At 27.5% G+C, this 27,386-nt stretch overlaps 5 protein-coding genes across 5 annotated transcripts; 4 read left to right on the plus strand and 1 right to left on the minus strand.

Annotated features, from left to right (window-relative positions):
- Window positions 1–1,190: 1,190 nt before the first annotated feature.
- OCT59_012960 (uncharacterized protein) lies at window positions 1,191–2,057 on the plus strand (the record flags this gene model as incomplete). Its single annotated transcript, XM_066140500.1, has 1 exon — window positions 1,191–2,057. The coding sequence occupies one exon, from the start codon at window positions 1,191–1,193 to the stop codon at window positions 2,055–2,057; it is 867 nt and encodes a 288-aa protein (XP_066001379.1).
- Window positions 2,058–13,351: 11,294 nt separating this feature from the next.
- Window positions 13,352–14,842, plus strand: OCT59_012961 (uncharacterized protein; the record flags this gene model as incomplete). Its single annotated transcript, XM_066140501.1, has 1 exon — window positions 13,352–14,842. One exon carries the CDS (start codon window positions 13,352–13,354, stop codon window positions 14,840–14,842), a length of 1,491 nt encoding a protein of 496 aa, XP_066001380.1.
- A 2,296-nt stretch (window positions 14,843–17,138) lies between these two features.
- Window positions 17,139–18,339, plus strand: OCT59_012962 (uncharacterized protein; the record flags this gene model as incomplete). The annotated part of the gene is made up of 4 exons (XM_066140502.1): window positions 17,139–17,156; window positions 17,258–17,608; window positions 17,727–18,266; window positions 18,331–18,339. 4 exons carry the CDS (start codon window positions 17,139–17,141, stop codon window positions 18,337–18,339), a joined length of 918 nt encoding a protein of 305 aa, XP_066001381.1.
- A 1,664-nt stretch (window positions 18,340–20,003) lies between these two features.
- Window positions 20,004–20,792, minus strand: OCT59_012963 (uncharacterized protein; the record flags this gene model as incomplete). The annotated part of the gene is made up of 2 exons (XM_025330562.2): window positions 20,004–20,035; window positions 20,105–20,792. 2 exons carry the CDS (start codon window positions 20,790–20,792, stop codon window positions 20,004–20,006), a joined length of 720 nt encoding a protein of 239 aa, XP_025173478.2.
- A 4,890-nt stretch (window positions 20,793–25,682) lies between these two features.
- On the plus strand, window positions 25,683–26,408 carry OCT59_012964 (uncharacterized protein; the record flags this gene model as incomplete). Its single annotated transcript, XM_066140503.1, has 2 exons — window positions 25,683–25,883; window positions 26,025–26,408. The coding sequence occupies 2 exons, from the start codon at window positions 25,683–25,685 to the stop codon at window positions 26,406–26,408; spliced, it is 585 nt and encodes a 194-aa protein (XP_066001382.1).
- Between the last annotated feature and the right edge of the window lie 978 nt (window positions 26,409–27,386).

Here is a 27,386-nt window from a genome sequence, read left to right on the forward strand (position 1 = left end):
GAAAATGAGATTCAATAAACAAATAAACATGACGCGATCATGTGGCCAATCTGGCCAATCAAAAATACCAATTTTCAATATAATTTATATCATTCTAATATTATAATTATAATTTAATACATATTATTTTATTTTTAATAACTTAATTATTACCTATATTAAATTCCTAATTATAAACAAAAAACCGCTGTAACCATCTATATTATAATACTATTTAAACAAACTCATTGGTCTTGGTGCGAAAAATATCTAATTTTTATAATAGACCGTAATACCAATTGAAATAATGATTTAATTGTTATCTATTGAAGATTAAAGAACGCGTGAAAGGTTATCGTTTCACTGAGAAATCCGTTTTGATCTATTTGATCTTCTTTTTGACTACTGATTAGTCATACTTATATAATTGATTTTTACATTATAACTAATCTTAATTATGTACGATGTAATTCTTTAATATAATAACTAGAGTAATTGAAACAATGTGTTTCTATGTGACAATTGTTTTACCAATTGATTATCGTACCATCAGTTAATACATATTACAATCACATTTATATTATATTTTATCCCACGGTTAAAAATTTGGGTAAAAAGTCCATCAATATTGGAATAAAAAATCAATTATTATTAGTTAAAATAAATATATTAAAGGGCTTCATGGTACGGATACCGTGAGATAAAACAGTTATTTCACGGAGTCACATGATTTTCACGGCTGCGCTGAAATAACTATTACATATATTACTTATGTGTACATTATATCATATACTGTTTCTTTAATTAAATAATCAAATAATATTTAATCGTAATATGTGATATAAAAGTTATTATTACTCATATTACATAGTTCCGATCTTTTTTTTCATCGGGTGCAAATTTTTGTGTGTGATAATTGTATCCATCTTATCAAAATGTAATATTTTTCTCACGAGTTTAATAATGTGAATTCATTTGAGCCATGAGTCATCCTTTGAGTCATCCTATACATGTATAAAAAAAATTATATAAATATACCCATACATACATACATGAATTTTAAAAATACGCAAAAAAAAACTTTTCTTTTTTCTTTACCAACACCGTTACTCTCAAATATACAACCTCGCACTTCTTATTTTTTTTGTTACTCTTTACTCTACATTTCTTCCAATATATATTTCTAAATTTTTTTTAAATATCAACACAAAATGCAGTCAACTTCAGATTTTCAACAACAACAACAAGAAAAAATTTCTCAAATACGTCATCCTGGAATTTTCGCAAACTTTATATATAAAATTGTAGAACTTGCTACCTATACTTCCGCTTTTGCCACTAATGCTATTAATATATTAAGTGAAAATACGTTAAATACTGGAGGTCATTCAACAAGACGAAATTATGGTTACGATGATATCGATTATGATGAAAATGTCTATGATCATAAGGAAAAAGATGTTTCTACTTGGGGTGAAAATGTAGAAACTGTTGAAGATGAAGAACTTCCTCCACCTTACGCAACAACATTTGCAACTACCAATACAACAACAACCGAAACTAAACTTTCACTTACAATTGATTATCCAACTATTCAAACTTCTCAAAAAATTTCAACACCAACACACTCACCAACGAATTCAACTTCACGAAGAAGAAAATTCCGTGTTCGTCGTGGCCGTAGAATTATACGTCGCAAATCATCTTCCATTGATATGAATATTATTGAAAATACGGATACTCATACTGATAATAATGTCGATCATGATGTTGATAATTTTAATATGGATAGTCATATTGATAATAATTTTGATGATGATGTTGATACTGATAATAATGTCGATGATGATGTAGATATTATCTATGAAAGACTTAATTCCAAAATATCTGATATGATAGCCGAAGGTGAAGCTGCTTTAATCAGTAAGGTTGAAATTACAGAAGTTGACATGATACTTGCTGAGGAAAAAGAATACAAAGAACGAATTATGAAAGAATTTGGAATTCAAACTCCACTTCGTAGGCGAGCTCGTACAAATTTTAATGTCCACAATTACAATTACAATTACAATTTTTAATTGGATAATTTATATTCTCCTTTTTTCTTATTCATTTCTTTACAAAATTATCCATTTAGTAAATACTATTCTACTTTCTTATTTTTTCTCAATTCATATATTTTATATATTTTTCAAAATTATCTTATATTATGTAGCTAGGTCCATTGCTTACCAAATATAGCATGGAGACATAATCTTTACCCTTTGGTCAACTTGGGATTACTTGACCATTCTTTAGATAGATAATTTTTACAAGGGGATCGTTTGCATCGCCCTTAATTGGTGTCAGAGAGATCCTTTGTCTTGTAAAAATTTACCCTTTTTTGATCATTTGACCATTCTTAGATAGATAAATTTTACAAGGGGATCGTTTGCATCGCCCTTAATTGGTGTCAGAGAGATCCTTTGTCTTGTAAAATTTACCTTTCTTGATCATTTGATCTATCTCATGTGATTTCCTTCTTCACATGTGATATCCTTTATTTCATTCCTTTGTTGAGTTTCTTTCCTTAATAACTTATCAACTCAACAAAAATCCATCACCGTTGGTTCCACAATTCTGTGTCCAAGTTCAATTCTTGGAGGTGATTTTCTTTATCTTCTTTTTTCAATTTTCTTTCTTCTTTTATAGGAGTTCCAGACGAAATTATAAACTAGACTTTAGGTAGAAAATATTTTATTATTTGTTTTTTTAGTAATATTTTTAACATTACTTATTTTTCTTTTTCTTTTAGGGATTACTGAGACGAACTGGACTCCTGTGTTACAAAACAAATGATCACACAGCAAGGTTTGTGCGTCTATATAGTACATTCAGTATTCTTTGCACAAAGAGTAATAAAATTTTTATCACGTTGTCCTTAATGGCGATTATGACGTTCATTTGAAGAATCTCTCACTCCAAGACAGGTGATAAAACAGAGAATCTAACAATGATGGTATTTTCAGTTTTTTCGTGTGGCAGTGTTAAGCCATCACAGGAATTGTTTGAAAATCTAATGACAGAGTTGAAGTTCCTACAATCATAACTCTCTCCGCCGATCTTTCTAACCAAAATTTTCACGTTAGAAAAAAACAATTTTTTATTATAAAACTATACACAAATATTTTAAAACTTACAGTTTTAATGCAGGAAGAGAAGATTAACAACTTTATGGAGAAGTTTTTTGACTGAAAGAAAATCAACCTTAATATAAAAATGTTTAATTTATTTATTATATATAATACGGACTTCATTGATAAAACACAAAAAAAATCTTATTTTTTTTTTTTTTGAATCAACCAAAATTGATCGTACACTACATACATTGTGAGTATGAAGATATATGAATTTAAATTCTTAGTGGAAAAGAAGCAACATTTCTTCTAGAAGTTTTTAGCATAATAACGCAAAACAATTGGTATTTTATTGAATTTTTAATTTTTTTCATAAAAAAAAAGAAAAGTTAAAGCTTAATATAAAGGCCTATAACTAAAAATTAGACTTGCACCAGGTAAACCAGGCACGCCACACCTCCCCACCTCTTCAAACAGGCAATCCGAAGTGGTCTGTGAACAGAAGACAATGCCGCTGCCACAAACCAATCTATATGATAAAAGTTATTTTATAATTATTCACCCGATCACGTGAAAATTTGAAATTCAACACCCTTTTTCGTGGACGCGATTTTTTTAACGTGGATGTGACAAATAGGTATCAGACCACCCAACAAAGCTGAGATAAATATACTCTGCGCCAGTCACATGTACGGATGACAAGTAACGTAAATCAGAATATCAAAACACTATTCCACAATTATATAAAATCCATTATGGTATTATATTATTGATCAAGGTGAAACTTGCTCACCATTTGATTATCTGTTAATTCTTTTACCTTCCATAACTTTTTTTTTTTAAAAAAAAAAAATGAAACTTTCAAAACATGATGGAGATATTCATCCAAATGAATGGATAAAACAAATTCAATTGTATTTTAAAAGAAAATGATATTCTTAAAATTGCGAAAATGATGATTGATCCCATTATAACTAAATAAATAATAATAAATTATAGAAATAATTCTTTTTTAATTTTTAAAAAATCATGTAAAAGAAAATTACAATTATTAAAATATTATGCATGATGATATATCAAATTTTATTATAAAATATTTTGAAGAGTAAAAAAAAAAAAAATATTACCTATTAATTTAATTAATTAATTTAATTTTGTAAAAATATTATGTTAAACCTTTTCTGGTTCATATTTCCGAATAAATTACATTTTTGATAATGAACTGTCCTTAAAGATCTCGCATGGAAAAACTGGAGCTGAACAAAATTTCGGTTTAAAATTTGTATATTCGTTTTTATTTTTATTTTTATTTTTATGGCAGATGAACAATTTGGACATACATGAGTTAAGAACTAATTAAAGAAAAAAAAACATGACTATGTAACAAACAAGCCAACAATAGCTGACAACATCTGATCTTTAGCAGGAACTGGTACAGTATTTGTATATTCGTTGTTATCTGATTATTAATTCTCATCATTAAAAAGGTTAGTCACGATTTGATATATAATTTAATTTATCAAGTCAATTGTTTTTGGAGAAATTTTTTGGTAATTTTTTTTTTTTAATAAAGAAGGGACTAAAATTTTAAGAAGGAATTATATTCGTATAGAACTTATTTATTTTTAGAATTTTGTATTTTTGTTCAAAAAATTCAAAAAAAATTATCAATATTTTTTGATGAATGTCAACTTCAAACGTAATACCATCTATTTCATGATAGAATGAAAAAATCATTCACGAATAATTGATAAACTGTAATGTATGAAAGTGATAACCAATTATATTTTATTGTACAATAAGTTATGATTGGGTACAGTACGGTTTAGCTGACCGCACAGTACATTTAATTAATAAATAATAAATTAAATCATAATAAATTACATAAAGCATAAAATCGTATAGAAAAAATCTTAGAATGATCATTATTTTTTCAGGGTTGGTATCTTTATTTGTCCATTTTAGCTTGAATGAAATAGTAATGATACTTAAAGTTCAAAATTCATAGAAAGGAATATTAAAATATATAACCGTTATTCTACAGCATATGTTTTTGGTTCTAAAAAGATAATAATATTTTTATCATTTTCCGTTAAAACAAAATCTTATGTCTAATTTGAAACTGAATTCAAGATTCATTTTTAAATCATGATTGATCTGATTAATATCATAGAATATAAAGAATTTTATAAACCCGCTACATGATCATTTAATTACGTACCGTACATTGTCATTAATTAGCGTGAAAACTGGAATAAATTATGGTTATCATGTAAACTTTGAATGTATAAATTTTTCCAATCGAGCAAGATTCTGGTTCACATAATACGTACTGGTCAATTCTATTTTAATTCAAAAAATTTTTAACGAAAATGTCTCGTTTTAATTCAAGTCCAAGCTTAAATCCTCAAAATATATTATTAATTCTTACTATTTCGACTTGTAAAATATATCCCAAAGTCTCATGGTCATGGAGTTACATTTTTCATTTTCTTTCGGCATGTGATAAATTACAATATATCACCAAGTATCAATACGCAAGGTGATTGATTGTGTATAATTGCGTTAAATATTTTATATTTCCACGTTGTTATTTCCGGTTTGGAATGCGGCTTTGTTAATTGTTAAGGCTCAGCGTTTAAGGATAGAGTACTGAAATTTAACTATCTTTGAAAGATTAAAATTTCCATTGAATTTCTTACTCATAATCTTTTAATTATCTGAAACTTTTTTTTTATTGTTCCTCAAGATTAATTTTTAAATAGAGCTAAAGGCTGAGATTTAAAACGTATTAGTAAGCCACGTATAGTCGTATACAAATAATGTAAAGCCAAATGTGGCTTGCCAAGTACTGACATCGCCACAATATTCATTGAAAATTTATAATTTTTGATGTTATAATTTTATATAAGAGTACGGTTGGTATAATTACTTACTTCCGGGTGGTGTTAATCACAACAGGATGAAAAATTCTCTAATGGAATTTTTTTTAATAGAAAGAAAATTTTTTTCTTTACTCCTCTTTTTATTTTTGACTAATCTTCACAATACGGAAAATGTTCTCCTCAATTATTCTCTTCTTCACATTCTGTTCACAGTTAAAACAAAGTGCTTCTTTAAACATTCCATTGAATATTAAATATGGAATTTCAATGGAACTATTCACTATTGCATGTTAAAGTATTATTAGCTTTAACAATAGAAAATAACTTTTTTGAAGAGTCATTTGTGCTATGAGAACTTCGTATATTTCTAGATATATCATAAGAATTTCATCTAAAAATCTTGTGTTCATCACTTTCATGTGAAGATAACTTGGATTTGAATAGATTACACGCCACTTGTCACACTCTCCACATTGAATTAGTGTACCTACATTTACAGTATTGTGCACTAGATCTAAGACCACTTCATTATTATTTTCATTTTCTCTTTTAAAGAAAGTCTATATTCTTATGTAGTTTCAGTTCTTAACCATTTAGCTCTTCGAAACTTTTATATTTTTACATCTAACGCTAATGTTGGAATTGGATCGGGAAAGTTATGAATTTTAAGCCTTCCCAACCTTTTAAAGATGCAGAATTGCAACTTATTCGTAGACATTTTTAGTATCAAAACGGAACAAAAAAAAAATCAATTTCTGATTATAAGTTAGCCGATCACATGAAATATAATAAAAACTTTTTATTAATAAAAAATAAAACCCGGGTCCCCGGGTCAATTTTAAATTTTAATGTTACGTGAATCAAAAATATTAATTTGCGTGGCCTTATCTGTGTAATTCACTCATTTGTTGAACGCGATAGTAATAATTTTATTGTGAAAGAAGTTATTGTTTAATCATAGAAATAATAATATATATAATATAAAATAATTTACATAAAATTTAAATTTTTATTTAATTAAAAAATACATAAAATAAACACATAAAAGCACCTTTCTACAAACAAAACTCCGCAACTATAAATAACACATTTATTGAAAATTTTTAATTAATTGAAGAGTGTGCCAACTTGACTCCTGATTCTTTCCTAGTTAAAATGTTAAGAATAATATGAATGATTTTTAGATTTCTTATTTTATTTGTTTTTTTTATTACACTTTTATTTTTTAATTAAATACACCATTCTACACGCCGTACAACACAATAATGTAATAATCTTTCATTGAATATAAGAAAAGTTGGCTAAGTGCGTAACGTAAGATGGCAAAAATCACACAACTACGTTACCTCCTTGGATAGAGTAAAACTGATAAAATTCCTACGCAGTAGGTGCTGTTTGAATACATCTATCTTTTCCAAACTGCCGCTATTCCAAGACCTGCGAGAGTTGTAAGTTACCACATTCTCAGGAAGTTTGACTAACAGAGAAAAAATTAACGCTATTTATTTTATTACGATACTGTACATGTACATTACATTTATTATTCACGAAACTTCTCGTATTTCCTGAGTTATTAGATAGTTTCTCAAATTGTTTGAAATGTTCCTTGCTAAATAACTTCTAATTGAAGTACTGGCGTTGCAGCAAATAATATTAATGGTAGATAAAAACATAATGACACGAATTTTTGATTACTAAGAAAGCTTTGACTACTAGAATGGAAAGGGTGTCAGAAGAAGATTGGCTAATTAAAAATTCTTGCGAAAGTGATAATTTAATAGTTTGAGGAAGTATAAGGGTATACATATATACAGTGCATGTATATTTGTATACATTTATAAATAGAATTGATCAGTGACTTCTTATGATATTAAAAAATTGATTAACTTATCGGTAAAATTATTGCCCGCATGAAAAAAATTCTCATGGATATTTATTTATTTTAAATTAGCCAATCGGAAATCAAAAATTGTTGAATTAAAATATTTTTAATGATATGTAAAACTTTAAGAGTATAATAAACGAATTATTTAAATACTAAACTTAAGAAATTAAGTAACGTAAATATAAATCATATTCACTGATAAACTTATAAAACGTATAATTTAATAAATTCAAAGTACGTTTTGTTATGAAAAGAAAAAAAAAATTTCGGTGGGAATGGCAAGATTATATATAATTAAAGAATCAAGGGGGGATTATCCGAATTTTTTTTTAAACCCCATAAAAGCCATAAGTAAATTACTAATAGATAATGAAAATTACAATTCTTTCCTACTGTATCTTCTTTTTTAAAAAAATAATCTAAATATTAAAAAGAGATGCGAAATCTCATTTATTGGAAATTTATATTTTAAAGAAATGTATTAACGTTTCTTTTTTTCATTTTTTTGTGAGTTACCGGACTCTTAGGAAATTGGAAGAAAGGTCATATAACATATAGATGTAACGTAAGATTTATAATAAATAAAATAAATGTAACGTTACTTCGCGTGTCGCATAAATATCATGATTTGCAGTCGTGAAAATCAATTACGTAATAAATGGATATTACGCAATAATGTCACTGCCCTAACAATATTTCGCGTGTCGTGAAAATCATTGATATTCATGAAATACATGAAATAACTATTATGAATTTTTCCTTTTATCCTTTTATGTTAGGTATTATAGAAGTTAATATTGTACGACATTTCCTATAATGATTTTCATTAAGGAGAATTATCTACCCTTAAAAAATCGGTAAGACGAATACCAGTGGTGTAGGGTCGACCACCTGTGTGGTGTATGGTGATATTTAACAGTGTATAACAGGAGTGCTACGGAGATGAGTGGTGTAGGGTCAAGGAGATGTGTAGTGTATGGTCCCCTATGTGACAGTTTACACAGGTGATAAATAACACGACGGGCCAAACACGTGATTTTGAGTGGGCCGAAATGCTATTAATCACCTGTGTATGGTTCACACCCCTTATTTTACACACTGTTACACACTGCTAAATATCACCATACACCACACAAGTGGTCGACCCTACACCACTGGTATTCGTCTTACCGGTATAACAGTGTGTAAAATAAGGGGTGTGAACCATACACAGGTGATGATTAGCATTTCGGCCCACTCCAAATCACGTGTTTGGCCCGTCGCGTTATTTATCACCTGTGTAAACTGTCACATAGGAGACCATACACTACACATCTCCTTGACCCTACACCACTCATCCCCGTAGCACTCTTAAAAAATGTATTTATTCCAACTAAAAATCAATACCAACCATATTTGTTTCATATAAAAAAATATATATATTTATTTATTTTGATTATATGGCCTATCTAGAAAGAAACTATTAAAAAATCGGAAAAGGGGGGTTTTCCTGAAGTCAATTTCCCGATTGGCCATTTCCCGATCTGGATCATTTCCTGAAACTCCAAAGATGAAATAAATAATAATATACCTATAACCTATACATATATAAGTTAATAAAAATAAAAAGAATATTAATAAATTATAAAGGGAAAAAAAAATTCAGTTTTTAAAAAACCAGGCGGTTAAAAATTCAGTTTCAGCTTTAAGAAAAATAGAAGAAGGAAAAAATTATTTAAATATCAGTTTTAAAAAAACTGAATAAAATATTACCATTGAAAAAAAAAATTCGGTCTAAAAAAAAGCTTCGGTCCAAAAAGAAACCAAAAAAAACAAATCAGTTAAAAAAGGAGACCAGAAAAAGAGACTGAAAAAAAATACGGTAATATTATTAAAAAAAAAATTTTGCCTAAAAAAAGACAAAAAAAGCTTTCTTTTTAAAATCATTGCGGATACAATCTTCCTTTTCCTTTCATTTTTCCTTTCCCTTTCGTTTTCCCTTTCCCTTTCCCTTTCGCGTTCCCCTTTCCCTTTCGTTTTCCCTTTTCCTTTCGTTTTCCCCTTTCCCTTCCCTTTCCTTTCATTTCCCCCTTCCTTTTTGTTTTTCCCTTTCCCCCGGTCAATGTTGCTGCACTTCAACGTGGTGATTAGGTAACAAGAAGTTTTTTAAAAAGACTTGGCCAAGTCAGCAATAAATAGTAATTACCGATTGTTCACTTTACTAATTTATTAAATTGATTTCATATAAATATAGCTAAATAAATAATTTAATATATCAATTATGATTTCAATTTTTAAATTATGAAAAATATTAATTACTAAATTTCATTAAAAAAAAAAAAATTATAACATTAAAAACTACTTAGTATTTATTTTAGAAGAATATTAAATTTATCGAAATTGAGTTTATTTGTTTATGAGGATTTTATTCATTTTGTTATCTGTTATTATATTACTTATTTACTTATTTCAATATTTCCTGAAATAATTTTTGGAAAATTTATTAAAAAATTCTTACGTATCAACTTTTTTTGAAGTATAGCTTTAAATTTTAAATTAATCGTCAGTTAAACTTTTTAGGATTTATCTTACATTGTTTTTTTCTTTGACATATTTCTAAAGAATATTTGAAATGGAAATTTAAATTACATATTCAAAATTATACTTTATTGAAAAACAATAAATCAGATTTTGAAATGAACGTTAACGTTTCTTTTTATTGTAGATTCCATGTTTGAGCTTGGAAACCTTAAACGAAACGGCAAGTTATGCAACATTTCGTTGCGAAACAATTTATTATTTTTTTTCTTAATAAAGAAACGTTATCTAACGTTTCTTTTTTTTTGTAGGTTCAAGTATTATGTTCAAGCGGTTAATTTTGAAAATGGTAAGTTTCGCAACGTTTATATAAACGTTGCGAAACTTAAATTTATTTTATTTTATTTGATTTTTTTTTGTAAGAAACATCATTTATTCTAACGTTTCTTTTTTTGTAGGTCCAAGTGTTTCGGTATGGAAACTTCAGAACGGTGAATTTCGAAACAGTAAATTTCGAAATGGTAAGTTTCGCAAAGAAACAATGCAAACCAATTTTTTTTTAATAAGAAACTAGGCGTAACCCGTCACGTTACGCGTCTGAAGTGTAGCGTGTAGCGTATGTATATACTCATACATATTATAATTTATTTACTGTTTTTTATATGATTTAAATTCCTTACTTTTAATTTTCAACATAATGTTTGGCAATAAAAAAGAAGAATTATCTTGAATACGTGATTTACACATATTTGTTGAATATAATCAAAATAACGAATAAAGTAAGCATTCTTGAAAAAACTTTCTTTACTCTTATCAGTTAATAACGTGATGGTCAGTAGCGAAATTATTACTAATGTATTACTTAATATTAAGTTATCGTTCAGCCCAATAGGATCATGCAGATTTTCAAGCAAATTTGCAATATATAATTTCACATAAAACTTTATCGTGCGATACAGGTGACGTGCGTCAGTTATCAACATACGCAAATCTACACCCGAGACACAACAATGTGGTTTATATATATCGTTTTTTTTTTCGATCACATTTTCTGTTTATTTTAATTCAAAAAAAAAAGATACTTTTAATTTTACAATAAATTTAAAAATATTATAACGCCATTATATTTTTCTCGGGGAGTAATGATACCATGCTCAACACGACCGCCATTTTGTTCTATTGAAATTATAAATTTCTTAATAACTTTTACTACACTTAAAAATGAATAAAAAGTGCTAATGGTTTCTTTTTATTTCATCAAGCAAGAAAGTATAAGAACATGAAGATGAAAAATCGACAATGCCGTTACATTTAACTGAAGTACTAATATTACCAATATCGAATAACAGATACTGTTAATTCAAATATTAAGTGTAATCCATGAAGTTATTAAAACGTATAAAACTAAATCAACTAATACAGAAAAAAATTAATAATAAAAGAAGCAAAAATAATTGCTTAAAGAGTTTACACAGCTTTTCATTAATTTACAATTTAAATTACTTACATCCGTCTTTTTTTCGATCAATTAGTTAAATTTATAGTACACAATAACTACTTTATCTTGGGGACGTTAATTATAATACAAGTAACTTTGATCATATGGAAATAAAGAATTAAAAAATATATTAGCTTGAGTGTTATTAAAAATGATAGGATTGAATTGATGATGTTTCTTAAATTTAATATATGTGCATATCGATATTTATATTTCAAAATTACGTTTGAATGATAATAGTTAATACAGTTTTGATTGAATAAAACGTGAATGTCTCGTAACTCTCGTTGTTATTATGATGATTAAGCGAAACTAAATACCTTTCAAAAAGTTGATAAAATTATGATAATTCATCATGAGTTTAGCACTGTACGAAGTGATAACACTCAACTATCCCTGCTTGAAGGTTCAAAGAACATATTCTATATTAAAATGTAATTATTAGAATATTAACGGATTATTTCTAACTTACTGTAAATTCTAATGAATGAAAATCCGGTTTATAATTAAATTATTATATAAGGTGGGAGCGGAATATAATTCCTGAGTTTATTTATGAATCACACAAACTTTTCTGTAAAATATCAGCCATTGACCCATACTACGGTCATCATACTTACTATTTACTGTATTTGTTTTAAGATAGCACAAAATGCGTAAAAATTATTATTTTGTACAAGCAAAATAGAATTCAAGGAATTCAAGGAAAAACTAACAAAATTTTACCTACTGTACGTCTGTACATTTACATTGCATATCATCAACGAACACATCGGTTTATTGCTTGCTTGGCTATATTTTACAAAAAAAAAAAAAAATATAAAATCGATCCTTTTAGCACATGTCTTGTTGACGCGTGCAGTAAAATTCCTGTTGACTTTCCCTGTAAGGATGCAACTACCACGAAATATCACGTGATTTTTTCATCACCGGTGTCATTTCTATTTTCATAAAACATTTGTATCCCTGCGTAACCGTAAAAAAAGCACCTACAGGGCCGGCGGCATTACGGCATTATGCAGTTGCACGTGAAAGTGCGGGTGACGAATAATGAGTGATAAATAAGTTTTTGCCCACTCGAAAAACAGTCCCTCAGATAAATAGTATTTCGCATTCGGAGGTGGGTGTGATGCCTTGTGATGAATAAAATGGGCGAATACGTGATAATGCATTTTCACGGTTACGCTTGGGAAAATATCATGTACGGAATAACCTAATTTGGCAAATTTGCCGGAGTTGATTCCGGTATTTTATTGTACTTTGCACAAATGAAAGTTACAATTTTGGTTCTCTTGTTTCCTTTTCAACAATTTTATATTCAATATTTTGTAAATTCTAATAGATAGAGAAGTTTATTTTGATCGCCCCTTTTTTGTCAAGTTTTTTTTGAAAAATTTTTTTATTGATATATTGATATCAGATATCACTTGCGAAAGATTATTTTAATCCGCCTTTTGTTTTTTGAATAAAAATGTCCAACCTCAATAAAGATACTCTTTTCTTGGTATTTAAAGAATTACAAGATGATTCTAAATCCCTCTTTTCATGTCTTATGGTCAGTAGACTTTGGTGTGATACTTCAATACCAATTTTATGGAGAAACCCCTGGTCCTATAGCGATATTAATTATACAAACAAAAGCTATTTATTCATTATTCTTACTCGCTATTTATCCGACGATATTAAAAAATTCATAACAGAACGAATCCACTTGGATTCGGTTGTAGTTAAATCACTTCAGTTTGATTATTTATCCTTCTGCAGAAGTATTAATGTAGATACTATAAATATTATATTTTCTATTGGATCACCCTTGGCTTATAATAAATTTTTTATGCAACAAGAATTTTACTCTTTCTTTATGAGAAAGTGCCCGGAATTGAAGTATCTAGATATGAGCTCTATTAAACATCAAATATTTTATTTTCCAGAAGCTAAGGCTCGTCTTGAGTCACTATATGAATTAAAATGTGATACATCTATTGATTCTTCGTACTTTTATGGATTATCGCAATTCTGTCAATATATACAGAAACTCATCATTATTAATATAGACACAAAAATTAATCATGGGATTGTTAAGTTGATTGAAGTTCAGAAGAACCTAAAGCATTTTGAATGGAAGGATGATTTTGATGATGATCTTATAGAAAATCCTTATAAAGAAGTATTTCGTGCATTAGAAAAGAAAGCAAATAGTCTTAATTACTTAAAAATACGCCCCTTTTATATTGAATATAGATTAATACAAGAGGCACTAATAAATTTTTATAAACTAAAAGTATTAGTAATTGATGGATATCTTTTTATTGCTGAAGAACAATTAGAACAATTGAGAATGATAGCTTATCATGAACTTGAAGTGATTAAGGTTGATTATAATCAATTAGACATAATTTCTAGTATAATTGAAAATAGTGGAAGATGTCTCAAAAAAATTTTGTTCAAACCTTATGATATTGTTGATCTTGATGATTTTGATGACGTTGATTTTAACAAGAGTTCTCTCAATTTTATTCGTAAAGTCTATGAAAATTGTCCCTATATTGAATATTTGTCAATTATATTTCCATCATCAAAGGAGCACTTTATTGAATTTGAAAAATTATTAAAAATTTGTCAAAATTTAAAGTCATTGTTAATAGTTTTATGGAATAGAGATGAAGTAGAAACTTATGAGAAAAATGGGGAAGAATTATTAAAAATATTAATTAGATCAGCACCAACTAATTTAAAAGAAATTAGACCTGGTGATGAATTTAAATTTTCTTTAGAAAGCTTGGAGGATTTCTTAGAAAAATGGAGGGGCAGACGTGCACTTTCTATATTCACTATTGATCCTATTTACATAAGAGAAGATTATAAAAAACTGATCGATAAATATAAAGGTGATGGAGTAATCAAAAATTTTGAAAACTTGCATTATTTAGATTTTATTAAATATTGTGATAATGCCTCGTGAGTTTGTGAAAAGCTGCTTCTTCTGGTTACTTTTCGTACAAAGTTTGTGGATTTATTATAGTATGCGAACATACGATATAGCTATGATTCTTATCAAAATAGTAATATAGTTTCATAGATATCAAACCAGATTAATTAATAAATTGTTTTTTTTTTGAAATTTTGAACTTTTTACAATTGCACGAGAATTAACTATAAACAAAGTAGTAAATCTTCTATTTTTGCATATAATTCGAGTTAAACAGCATTTATAATCGTTATATTGTGAGCCCGAGGTGCTTATTCCAGAAAATAAGTATTGAAACTTTCTTTAAAAATCTTTATAGGAATCATATAAATCAATCAATACATAGATGATAAGATGAATTTATTCGTATATATATCGTTTTTTTAAAAGGAATCAATCTTTTTTTTTTAAAAAAAAAAAATATGACAGCAATAATACAGAAAGAATTTACATAACGTCAAAAGAATTTTTTATTTGTCTCTTTTACCTTGCTTATATTAATGGTAATTATTTTCTTTTCAGAAGCGTCCATATTAATGTTTATTATCCTTTAAAAATAAAGATAAGTATTAAGTATACACAATAAAAATGAAGGTTAGCCTTTAATTTCTTCTACAATTATTTTTTTAGATCTTTGTATTTTACGTACCATGCATATTACGCATCTCGTGTCGTGCGCATCAATTTTAGTGCGCATGGTTCTCACCAGCATGTGATCTGATCATTATTAAGCTTTTGTGGTTTTCGCTTATTATTTTTTTTTAATCCCTTTTTCTCTTATTTATTTCAACACACATATTCTTAATTTTCCTTTACTTTCCTCATTTATTATTTTTTTTAGCTTCAAAACCAATATGAATGGTTCAAATTCTATGTTCAGTGATGATTCTGATACAGAAACCTTTACCAATGAATTTCTTAATAGTATTCCTGAAGATAGTGATGAAGAAGAATGTTCTTCTGAGGTTATTGAGAATTCTAATAATTTTAACAAATATTTAAATACCTTAGGCCGCTCCAATTTAATAGTTTGTTTAACGTCCTAACTTTATATAAAAATTGAGGGAGGGGGGTCAAATTAAGTAAACATTTAAAAATGAACATAGTTTTTTCTTTATCACTCAATGCATTTTTACTAAAAATACATTTTGGTTTATTACAGATAATGCAACTAATAAGTTTACGTATATTACTTTTATTAATTATACCACTAGGAATATTTTCTTTGGTAAATTCAAATACACTGGAAAGAAATTTTTTATTTTTATTTTTATTTTTATTTTTAAATATAGACACAACTGGGGTCCAACAATACATAAGAACAATTCTAAACTAAAAGTCTACTAAATTCTAAGCTAATGATAAAACCCAACTTCTCGGGAGAAGCCCGAAGGAGTTGCCTTGCCTGTTGAGATTTAGGGGACCCACGCATAGTGTGGACCCCCTAAATCTGCTTTCATACCAGTACCCACCTTATGGTAGGCGTAGTGCAATGGTAGTTCATTTCTATTCAAAGTCCTGCTGCCCATGTACATAGGGATTGGAAAAGATTCGATTAAAATCGAAACTATCGAAAATCGATAAGAATCGATTTTAAATCGAATCTCGAATAAAAATCGAATCTACTTATTGTGGCGCAGTTTCGTTAATTTGACTACCCCTGCGTACCCTTCAAAAATGTCACAAAACGGCCGGCATTACGGCGTTATGCACTAACACGTGAAAATAAACAGTGACGAATAAGGGTGTGACGAATAGGTTTTTACTTACTCGAAAAAAACTAAGTCCCTCAGATACTTATAGAAAATGGAAACGCAGTGGGTGTGACGGTTGTGACAAAAAAAAGTCACGTGAATTTTCGTGACATTTTTTGAAGGGTACGCAGGGGAAATCCGTTAATTTGACCGTAAACATATGGGCTAATCGGACTCAACTCACTAAGTAATAATCAGGTTAAAATTGAGGGATATATATGGAATTTGTGTAACAAAACAATCTATATTGATAATCGCCAAATAGGAGAGCGAAGAAAATATTTTCTCTCAACAAAACAATATAGTGGGGAATCGTCGGGGAATCGTCATTTTATTGGTTATTCATTCTTATATTATATAAACTGGGTTTGTTTTAAAATATACCAATTTTTAAAGTACAAACATTTAAAGTATATAAATAATACCCTTATTTTTCTTTATTTCGAGTTAACATTAACGATACCTGAAATATTTTACAAATTTCGCTTGCTATTACGTTCCAATTTGGTAATTTTTAAAGTATTCAGTTAGTTATAATGGATAATATGGAACAAGTATATAAAAAAAATTATTATATTGCTATTTTTTTTGTTTGATTTGTTTTACTTATTGTTGTGTTTTATTTATTTATTTATTTATTTATTTTTTTTGTTAGAATTCAAATCGCACTTTTATTCATGATTATCCAAATAGCAATATAATTACTACCATCTATTATGAAAGTGGTAGCAAATCTCATTCGAGAAAGTACATTATTCATTCGTTAGGTATTTATCCTTCCAATGTAAAAAAAACAAAGAGAACATCAAAAAATTGCCCTGAATATGAAATACCAGATAATTATAAAGTTGAAACAACTTTAGAAGGGTATGACATTATTTGTGAAACAAATTATTCATCTAATGGGACGGTAAAGTTTATACTTAACTGGAAAGATTCACAAGGTATTGATCGATATATCTCAAATAATAATTCTGCATCGGGTGTTGGCAAAGACTTTTTAATGGTAATTTATTGAATTTTTATATTTAATCATTTTTATTTTGTTCATTATTTATATTGAATTTGTTTGTTAATTGTATTTTATTTTATTTTATTTTTTTTTTTAAAAAAAAAATATTTAGCTATTAAATAAAAAAACTCGTATTTCTGGAACTATTCTATTTGGTTTTGATATTCCTTGTTTAATTGAAGCACAAAAATCTATTTTGATACCTATCAATTGTAAAAATTCTTTCACTGCTCTTACATCACGTTCACAACAAAACAAGCGTATAAAATTACTAGCTAAAGATATTGAAAGGGCATCACAAATAATTTTAAAACAACAAAATTTTGATAACACAAAAATTCGATATATTGAACTTGAAATTGGTGATGAAATAGTTGGGATTGATCTATCAAAAGTTAATTTAGATTTTACTAGAATTCGTCAGGACGTGGTTGTTTGTGCATGTGATGAAGCACTAATACCAAGAGATGGGTATAGACATTTGGCAGCTATTAGTCCAAATCTTGAAAGAGAATATCAAATTAGTAATAGGCGAAATGAAATTTCTAAATATATGGAAACAATCATTCCAATTTATAATTGTAAAATAGAATTAGATAATGTACAAAATAATTCTAATAATTCTTCTAATAATTTTTCTAATAATAATTCTGTAAATTCTAATTTTTCTTTAACTAATGATCAAAGTGGAATTTGTTCTTATCGTTCTATTAAAGATTTATTAAATACTTTGATACCAATTTGGAAAAAAAAATCAATTTTAAATATTGGCGATAATATTAAATTAAAATTTGGTGGTGACGGTCATATAGTTACAAATAAATATTCTCACGTTATGTTTACAATGTGCTTACTTAATGAAGGAGATGAAGTATTAAAACCTGATAAACAATATTGGTAAAATCTATTTTTATTAAATAAATGTAATTTATTTATTGTATTCTAATTTTAAATTTTATCAAGTATCCTATTATACATAGGTAAAGAACAATATGAAAAACTTTCTATTGCGGTCTCAAAATTCAGTAATGAATTAGATTCTTTAAAAAGTGCTGGATTTATTGACCAAGATAACATTACATGGAGCATTGAATTTTACTTTAGTGGGGATTGGAAATTTATGGCTCTCGTTAAAGGATTAAAAGCAGCAAATTCAAAATATTTTTGTTTATTTTGTGAATGCCCAAAAGATTTACGTGGAAACTTAAATTTACAATGGAATATTTCAGAAAATAAGAAAGGTATTTATTTGATAGTTTATTTATATAAAAATTGATATTGATAAAAGAGTCTGTGATAATAATTCTACTATTACTAATATTGCAAAAGGTTGAATTTATTTAGGTATTGAACATCCAAGTCTTTTTCCAATAATCGAACTTGATCATTGGATCCCTGACGAATTACATGTCATGTTAAGAATAACTGATGTTTTAATGGATTGTCTATTCTGAGATTTAATGATCGATTTAAATGAATTTAAAAAGGCTACCAAAATTTTAATTGAAAAGGAAATGCAAAGAATTGGTTTGACACATTTCCAGTTTTTTGAATCAAAATCCAAAGGAAAGTCTTGGGATTGGACATCTTTGACTGGACCTGATAAATTGATAATGTTACAACATTTTGACGTAACAAAATTTATTGCTGGTGATCGTGGAAGAAAAATATCATTTTTATGGAAAGAATTCTTTAGTTTATATCAATTTTTACGCAAGGATTTATTTACTGATGCTGAAATTAACTCTTTTGAGGTTAATGCGAAAAATTGGATCAAGTTGTTTTGTGAACCTACTATCGGAAAATCAAATTCTATCAATCAAAAGAGAGGCATGTTTAATCCTACTGATATAACTCCATATATGCATATTTTTGTATTTCATATTCCAGAATTTTTAAGGAAATTACAACATAAAGGATTAAATATGAGACAGTTTTCTACTTCAAGTATAGAAAAGAAAAATCATTTACATGTATGATTTAATTGTAACTTAATTGCTTGGCGTTAAATTACTAATTATTTATTTTTTTATTTTTAGGTGAAATTATTTTTTGGGGGACAACTATGGGAGGAGGAAATAATAACAACAATCATTCCGTTTTACATGATATCATGTCGTTTGAAAATAGACAATTATACTACTTAATTAATGATACACCCCGATGTATTAAACAAAGAATCATCCGTTCAAATCCTTGATTTTTTATATAATTATAAAAAAATAAAAAAAAAATTATAAAATATTATACAACTAATATAAAATATCTTTTATTGTGAAAAATATGAAAGATTATCGAAAAATTTTATTCTATTGTTAGCTTTTATAAATGACATTTTAACAATATGAGAAATTTTATAACGTAAAATAAGAAAAACATATATACAAAATTAAATGTTAATTTCTAAATAAAAATTTGGTTCTATATTTTAAAAATGGAATTAATTTTAATAAAACAAATTATTATTAGCTTTAATTAAATAAAACGTACCATTATTTGAGTTATCACTCATAATACATTCTTCGCATTTCTTAAAAATGTTTGCATCAGTATCATCCTCTTGACTTTGAACAAAATAACCGGCAGAAATTGTAAAAGAAACCACCAATTTTGGACTATGTAAAATTAAAGGTTTTTTGCCATCACGAATTCTTGTTACTACAAAATCAGACCAAATAAAAGTTACATCCTTTTTCCGCTCTTCATTCTCCATAAACACATAAGCCTTTGTTCCGCTAACGTGATTTTTTTCTCCCCAATCTTTACAATCAAATAAGTATCCTAATCGGTTATATCCTGCTTCTCCTGTAAATACGCATTTATATTTTTTTAAATAAGGTATATAGGTGAAGCTTTCCTCATTAGAAAAAATTTTAACAAATAATTCTTCACTAAATGGTTCGCATGTCAATTGCCTGACTCCACTTTTGGAACGGTGATATGAAAGCTTTTTTTCAATTCTGACTAGCAAGGAACTCCAAAAACTTCGAACTTGAGTATCAGAAATACTATCAAGTAAAAGTTGTTGTATATGTGGAATGACGCGATTATTGGGATGTAGTTGTCTTTGGTGTAAAGAAAGTTTAGTTTTTGTATAGAGACGGGTTGAATTGTCAGTAAATTGACATAAAGAACACGTAGTTTTATTAAAAGAGCTTTTTTTATTCTTGGCGTTCATTGTTCTAAAGAATAAAAATTAGACCTGTTTCACAAATCACGGTAATTTTGATTTTCAAATAATTAGCCAATCATATCCAAATTTTGAGTAATCACAATAATCACGATTTTATCACATTGTTTTGCCATGTGACATTTGGTTGATGCGTCAAATTAGCCTATATGATTATTATTTGTTCATAATAGTTAATTTTGGCCAAATTCATAATTCCGCCCGCGAATCACGTGACGGAACACAACTTCCTAAAAAGGAAATTTTATCTCCCAATAAAATTCAAGTTGCTATCGCACAAGGTTGTACAAATTTCCAAAAAAGGAAATTTGTTCGTCGATCACTGTATTTTTGTAATCACGTGATATGTGTTTAAACACACCTATTATAAATAGTATAAAAAAAAATCGGTATTTGCGAAACGATTAATCGCGATTAATCAATTTTAGAATCGATTCTAATAATGGGAATCGATTCCAATCCCTACATGTACACTACACTAGGTATGAGCTGACTGCAATGTATCCAAGGCTCACGCAAATTGGTGGACCACTAGTACTCCCGCCTGCACTATAATATTCCCATAGGGGCCTATATAGAGCTCCTAATGAGTCGAGTCGAGTCGAGTTACGAGTTAAAAACCTTAATTTTAAAGTACTTTTTATTAAGTTAGAATATAATTAAACGAAAATTTACAATTATGCGAGTCAAAATGTGAGTTTATGCGAGTCATTTTCGGAGCTCTAGGCCTATATCAGGTACCAAGATGCTTTAACAGAGTCATAGGACCATCTGGCATATTGGATATGCTGGAATCGCAGTACGGGACCACTATCCCTTGGTTATCTGAAGTCAAATGACCATTTCTAGAACTCGCCATACCAGTCTACCAATGATCACATCTACCACCTCACCATTCAGTAGGCATCATTTCAGCTCCCCCTAAGGGTACGGGATCTTCAACGCAGTTGGTGGCTGCGCACGCAGTAATATTCGTAGTAAGGATCGTTGGCTGAATGATCTGAACCTGCGTCCTATTGATTGGTCAGATCAATAGGAAGCTTAGGCCATTACACTAGGGATGCCAATCTCCTGGAAAGAAATTCTTTTAAATATTATACAGATCGGTGATGTTATTATAAGTCACGTGATATAACATATGTTTGTTTATTTTTAAAAATTTTTCAAAAACGAGGGGGTGGTGTATGTTAAACAAACTATTAAATTGGAGTGGCCTTAACATGAGAAGTTGGTGTCATTTTTCACTTGGAAATCTGCATATAACTATATCAAGGGTTCTTTATTTGGCAAGAAAGATATGTAAAACTGGAAAATGAGCATAGAGAACAAATAATAGTATATGGCTGTGTGGTACATACAACAATGAATCAAAAAGGAACAAAAGCAATAAATGGCATAAATGGCATATCAATCTTTCTCGACCTGTCAAAATAATCCAAAACCTTTTCTATTACTACGCTATTTAATGAGCATTTTCGTCACAATTTAAACCTTTTTTTATGTTATTTTGAGATGAATAAAGCTTTTACAAAGCTCATGTTAGATGACATCTACTAATTCTAATGAAATTATTGGTGGACGAAATCAAAATAAATGTGGACTATGATATAATGTTGGATATAATCGTGCAACTTGTCCATCTAGTCCTGATAGAAAGAAAAGAAAAAAACAATAAATTGATGGCTCAAATTACTATTGTAAGCTGGCCGGTTTGAATTACAGTAGTAATTTGAGCACAGCGCCCTTCGGTTGCCAGAATGTGCCAAATAATTATAATAATGTAATTCAAATTTATGCAGTACTATTAAAAGGACGCGTATTAAAAAAATGTGTATTGCTAAAATTATTATTATTTTTTTTATTGATTTTTATACATACGTAAAATTTTAAATTTAATTAGTATTAATAAATTTGTGCGCACCCTGAAATTTTGCGCAGATGTGCAAAAAATAAAAACCGTATTTTTTTTTATATATTTTTATAAGAAAATGTATACTTCGTCAGTCGTATACTATTTTTCAAGCTGTAAACAAATATGAAATTTTTTACATTTATCAATGATTTGCTCGATCACTTGATCATGTGATAATTAATAAGCCTGAGCGGAGATAGTTGACGATTAAAAAATTGATTAGAAATATGAATTTATTTTAAAAACAATAACATTGGTTTTTACTGAGCAATGACTCCTATTCATGTTGAAAAACACAGTAAGAGAAATGCAAGTTGACTCATTAAATTTTAGAATTACTACTGCTAGCAAAGTAAAAAATGTAGAACATATTCTATTTTATAGGCAACATACACTATATCTAGGGATTTCTATGGATGTCAAGTAAGTAGTTCAGAGCTTATTGAAATTTACTTATTTTGAATATCATTTTCTCTTATAATAATATTAGTAAATCTCGTAATAATAATCTTTTAACCAAATTTAGTTAATGAAGCTGAGCAATTCAACTTGTCTATAATGAGAAATCAATAATTTTAGTTGGTAGGAACCGAATTTAGGAACTGGTTCAGTTCCAAAGTTCCAAAGTTCCAAAGTAGTTCAAAGCAATTGCTCATTTTGGAGATCATTTTTTCCTTATGAAAGGGAAGAGGAAAGGAGCAGGAAAAACAAAACATACACCCACACATTCACACCACTCACATACATGATGTAAAGAACGGGATTTAAGAGAAATTCTAATAAAGAGAGAAGAAAACACGAAAAGAAGATTGAAAAAAGAAAACCTGACAATTAACTTACTAATTATTTGCTTCTTTCTTTCTTATTTAGTGTCTTATTTTTTGATGAAATGTTTGTTAACATTTCTTGTTTCTCTCCTTTTCAGATGGATTGCAGGTATTTGGGTATTTGATTGCATGGGAATTTAGTAAGTGTTCACAAAATATTTACTAACATTTTGTTTTGCCTTTAGATGGATCTAGACACGTAGATTTAGTTGAACTATTTCTTTTTTTGAGCAGCTAACTCTTCGGTCTTTCTGAATCTCTTTGGAAGTGTCAGTTTTTATATATTTTCGTAAGTAATTTTTCCCTTTACTTATTTATATTAATAATCAATTACTTACACTTTGTTCTTTTTTCTTAGCTGAAATATGATACCATTATTTAAATCAGGTTTCCATCTTGTTATAGTTGTGTCACCAGGGTGCTATATCAACAGAAATTTAGTATGTTATAGTAGAGTAAAAAACAGACAATAGCCTTTTCCTATTTGGTAATCTGTCGTACTCTCTGAAATATAGTGGTACAATTTTTTTTTATATTTTTTAAAATAATGTGCCCCATAGACTCCCGGTCAAACGATCATCAAAACACTTGCAAAGTATACTCTTTTTTGGTTGTGATCAACACGAAAAGTTTGCCTGCGAATTTAATATCTTAGATTTTAGATTATAGATTTAATAATAAGAATAATGAATCCTAAATCTAAGAGTATAACGCCCACCCTCCCTCCTTATGAACCGATGGGCTATATATATTTTTTTTCCTTCATTTTTTTTCATTTTAAAAAAAAAAAAAATTTCGGGTTACTCTACGTATTACGCAATATTTACTTACGCAAAAAAAAAAAATTTTATTTTATACCCAATATAATTTATCAATTTATTCAACAAATCAAAAAAATTTTCTTTATTGTCTTCATATATAAAAAATTACTCAATGTATTATGCAATATTTACAAAAAATAAAATAAAGAAAATTTTACGTATTACTCAATATATACTGTATTATATAATATAAAATTTGTCAATTTATGTAAAAATAAATAAACCCATATATTACTGCAATATAAAATTTATTTTTTTCATAAAAATTTTTCAAAATTAACTTATTACGAAAATTATTACGAAAGATATATTTCATAAAAATTATTTTTTCTTCATAAAAATTTTACACATTACTCAATCAATCAATATATTTTCCAGTATAAAATTTATTTATTCATAAAAAAAATAATTTAAATCAAAGAAAAAAAACTGATCTTTATTTGTTTCCTATCTCTTTTTTTTTACTCATTTACTCAATCAAATTTCATAATTTCATAATTTTTACATTTACATAAATAAATAAATCGAATAAATTCATGTAAAAAAACTGGTATAAAAACAAATTTTTTTTTCGTGACTTTTATTTGACTGTTCTAATTTCCATAAAGGTATAAATAAATAAATAATTACAAAAAGGCAGATGATGTGGCTATAATACAAATATTATATTAATCAAAATATAAATTATTTCCAAATATATAAGTTGTTTACGATATAATATAAATTTTTATATATTATCTATATAAAAAAAGGAAAGATTCGGATGATGTGGCTTAAATAATTACAATATTACATAAATTACTCGTGCTTCTAAAAAAAAAAATCCTAAAATAGGTTTTTTTGCAGCGATCAGACTCCTTTATTTTATTATCGAAAAAAAAAAAATAGATCTTTAGTTAATCAAATCAAATAAAAATTTTTTTTAAAAAAAACGAATCTTTATTCTGGAGTGCAAGAATGATTATTAAAAAGAATCCACTCTTTATCATATTTTTTTTAAAAACTTTAATAAAAAAATTCCTTATATTTTAATTGAAACATTTTTTTTAAGTCTTTTTTTTTAATTTTTTTAAATAAAAAAAAATTTCATGTAATTAAAATAAAAATAAAAATATTTCATGTCGTAAATTCATACATTTTGCATTTTTTTTTCTTCAAATTAAAACCCGATTATCATTTCATCTATTTAATATTTGTATATAAATACTCTGATATTTTTTTTACTTAAAAAAAAAACGTATATTTATATTTTCAAATATACAGTTTTATTCTTAAAAAAAAAAAAATTACAATATCTTTTCTACCTCCTATATCTCTAATGCCAGCAAAGTTGAGTACGATATGCTACATTCACGATTCAACCCAGAGGTCGACAAAGGAATATAGTATAAAAGAAATAACTGGAATATCCAGACTGAGTGATGAAGACCCAACCAAAATCATATATCTAAAAATTAAAGCGTTTGTTCCATTGGATAAAGAAATTGATACACAAATCGAAGAATTTGAAAATGGCCAGGTAATTTACTTGAGAGGTAAATTTATTGCCTGCAATGGATGGTATACGGTAATGTTACTTATTTTTAGTTCAAAAAACAAAAATTAAAATAAAATAAAAATTAGTATCAAATTATTAATTTTGAAAAAATTGAATTAATAGGTCAACGCTACATCCATTAAACCTATGCCAAGTCTTGATTTTGATATGATGCCAGCTGTAGGCATAAACATAATGGTGATGGGTTTGACCACTCAAACTGTTAAAAATGTAGGTGACGAATCTGTTCTTGACTTTCACGTGGAAGAAAATCTTGGAAATAGAGAACCAAAGGATTTTTGGTTAGAGATGAGACATAATTCAAATATTAATTATTTGGCCAATAAAATTAATTCTATCAATCAAACCATGAGATCTACGATGGCAATTTTATCAGGCCTACTCTATTATCAAGAATCCATCATAGATACCAGCACAACTGAAGAGTCTATACCTGGGAAACATATCTTGAAATTAGATGATATATCACTAATTTCTAGCAACTGACCTAATACGTCTGCTCAATCCATTAATCTACCATGGTTGAACCAAGAGTCAACAAGTTCAAGGAACACACCTCGTACACCAAGAGGATCTACACCACGTTTAAAAGAGGTCGTGTTACACTTTCACAACTATCTTCCACCAGGAAGACTCGAAGCCAATCACTAGCATCCGCATTACAAGAAAACCCCCTTCCAACCATGACCCAAAACGAAACCTCTAGTGAAACTTAAATAATAAAATTTATTTTCTTATTCTTTTTTAAAAATATATATATATATATATTTTTAACCATATAATTGCTGAGCATAAAAAAGTCAATAATAAACAAAAAAGGTATCAGAGATTGCATAAAACTAATTTTCCTTTATTAAATATATAAAATTTTTCACATTAATTTTTAATTTATTGTATTTTTTTTTAAATAATAAATAAAATTAAAACAATACATCAAATGAAACAATTTATTTTTCTTCATTATTCTAATGATGATTTACAACATTTATGATAATCTCGTTTAAACAAATGCATTCTTACATTTCTAAAATTTATGTTTTAATATTAAAAAATAATATGCTCCGATCCCTGATTGTTGATCCCGTGATGCTATTAATTAATACACTCGAATTTGTCCCCATCAGTCCCATGTTCTGTGGTGGGTACTAAAACAAAAAAAATACTGGCTAGTTGATCTCTTAAAAATCCATGGCTATCCAATTATAACAAGAGAAAGTTAAGTAATACAGTTAGTGTAAATCAAATCATTAGATGATTTTACATTAGTTAATATATTTAAATGTACTGTATTTTATATATTAAATATACATGTTAATAAATTAATATTACTTTGTTTGTATGTATATAAACTTAATATCAATAAAGCATATATAAATCATTAAAAAAAAAAAAAAAAAAAAATAAATTAATATTACAATTACGATAATAATATACTGTGACATTATTTCAACAATCTCAATGCGA

Source organism: Rhizophagus irregularis, chromosome 20, assembly GCF_026210795.1.
Source record: "Rhizophagus irregularis chromosome 20, complete sequence".
Lineage (NCBI taxonomy): Eukaryota > Fungi > Glomeromycota > Glomeromycetes > Glomerales > Glomeraceae > Rhizophagus > Rhizophagus irregularis.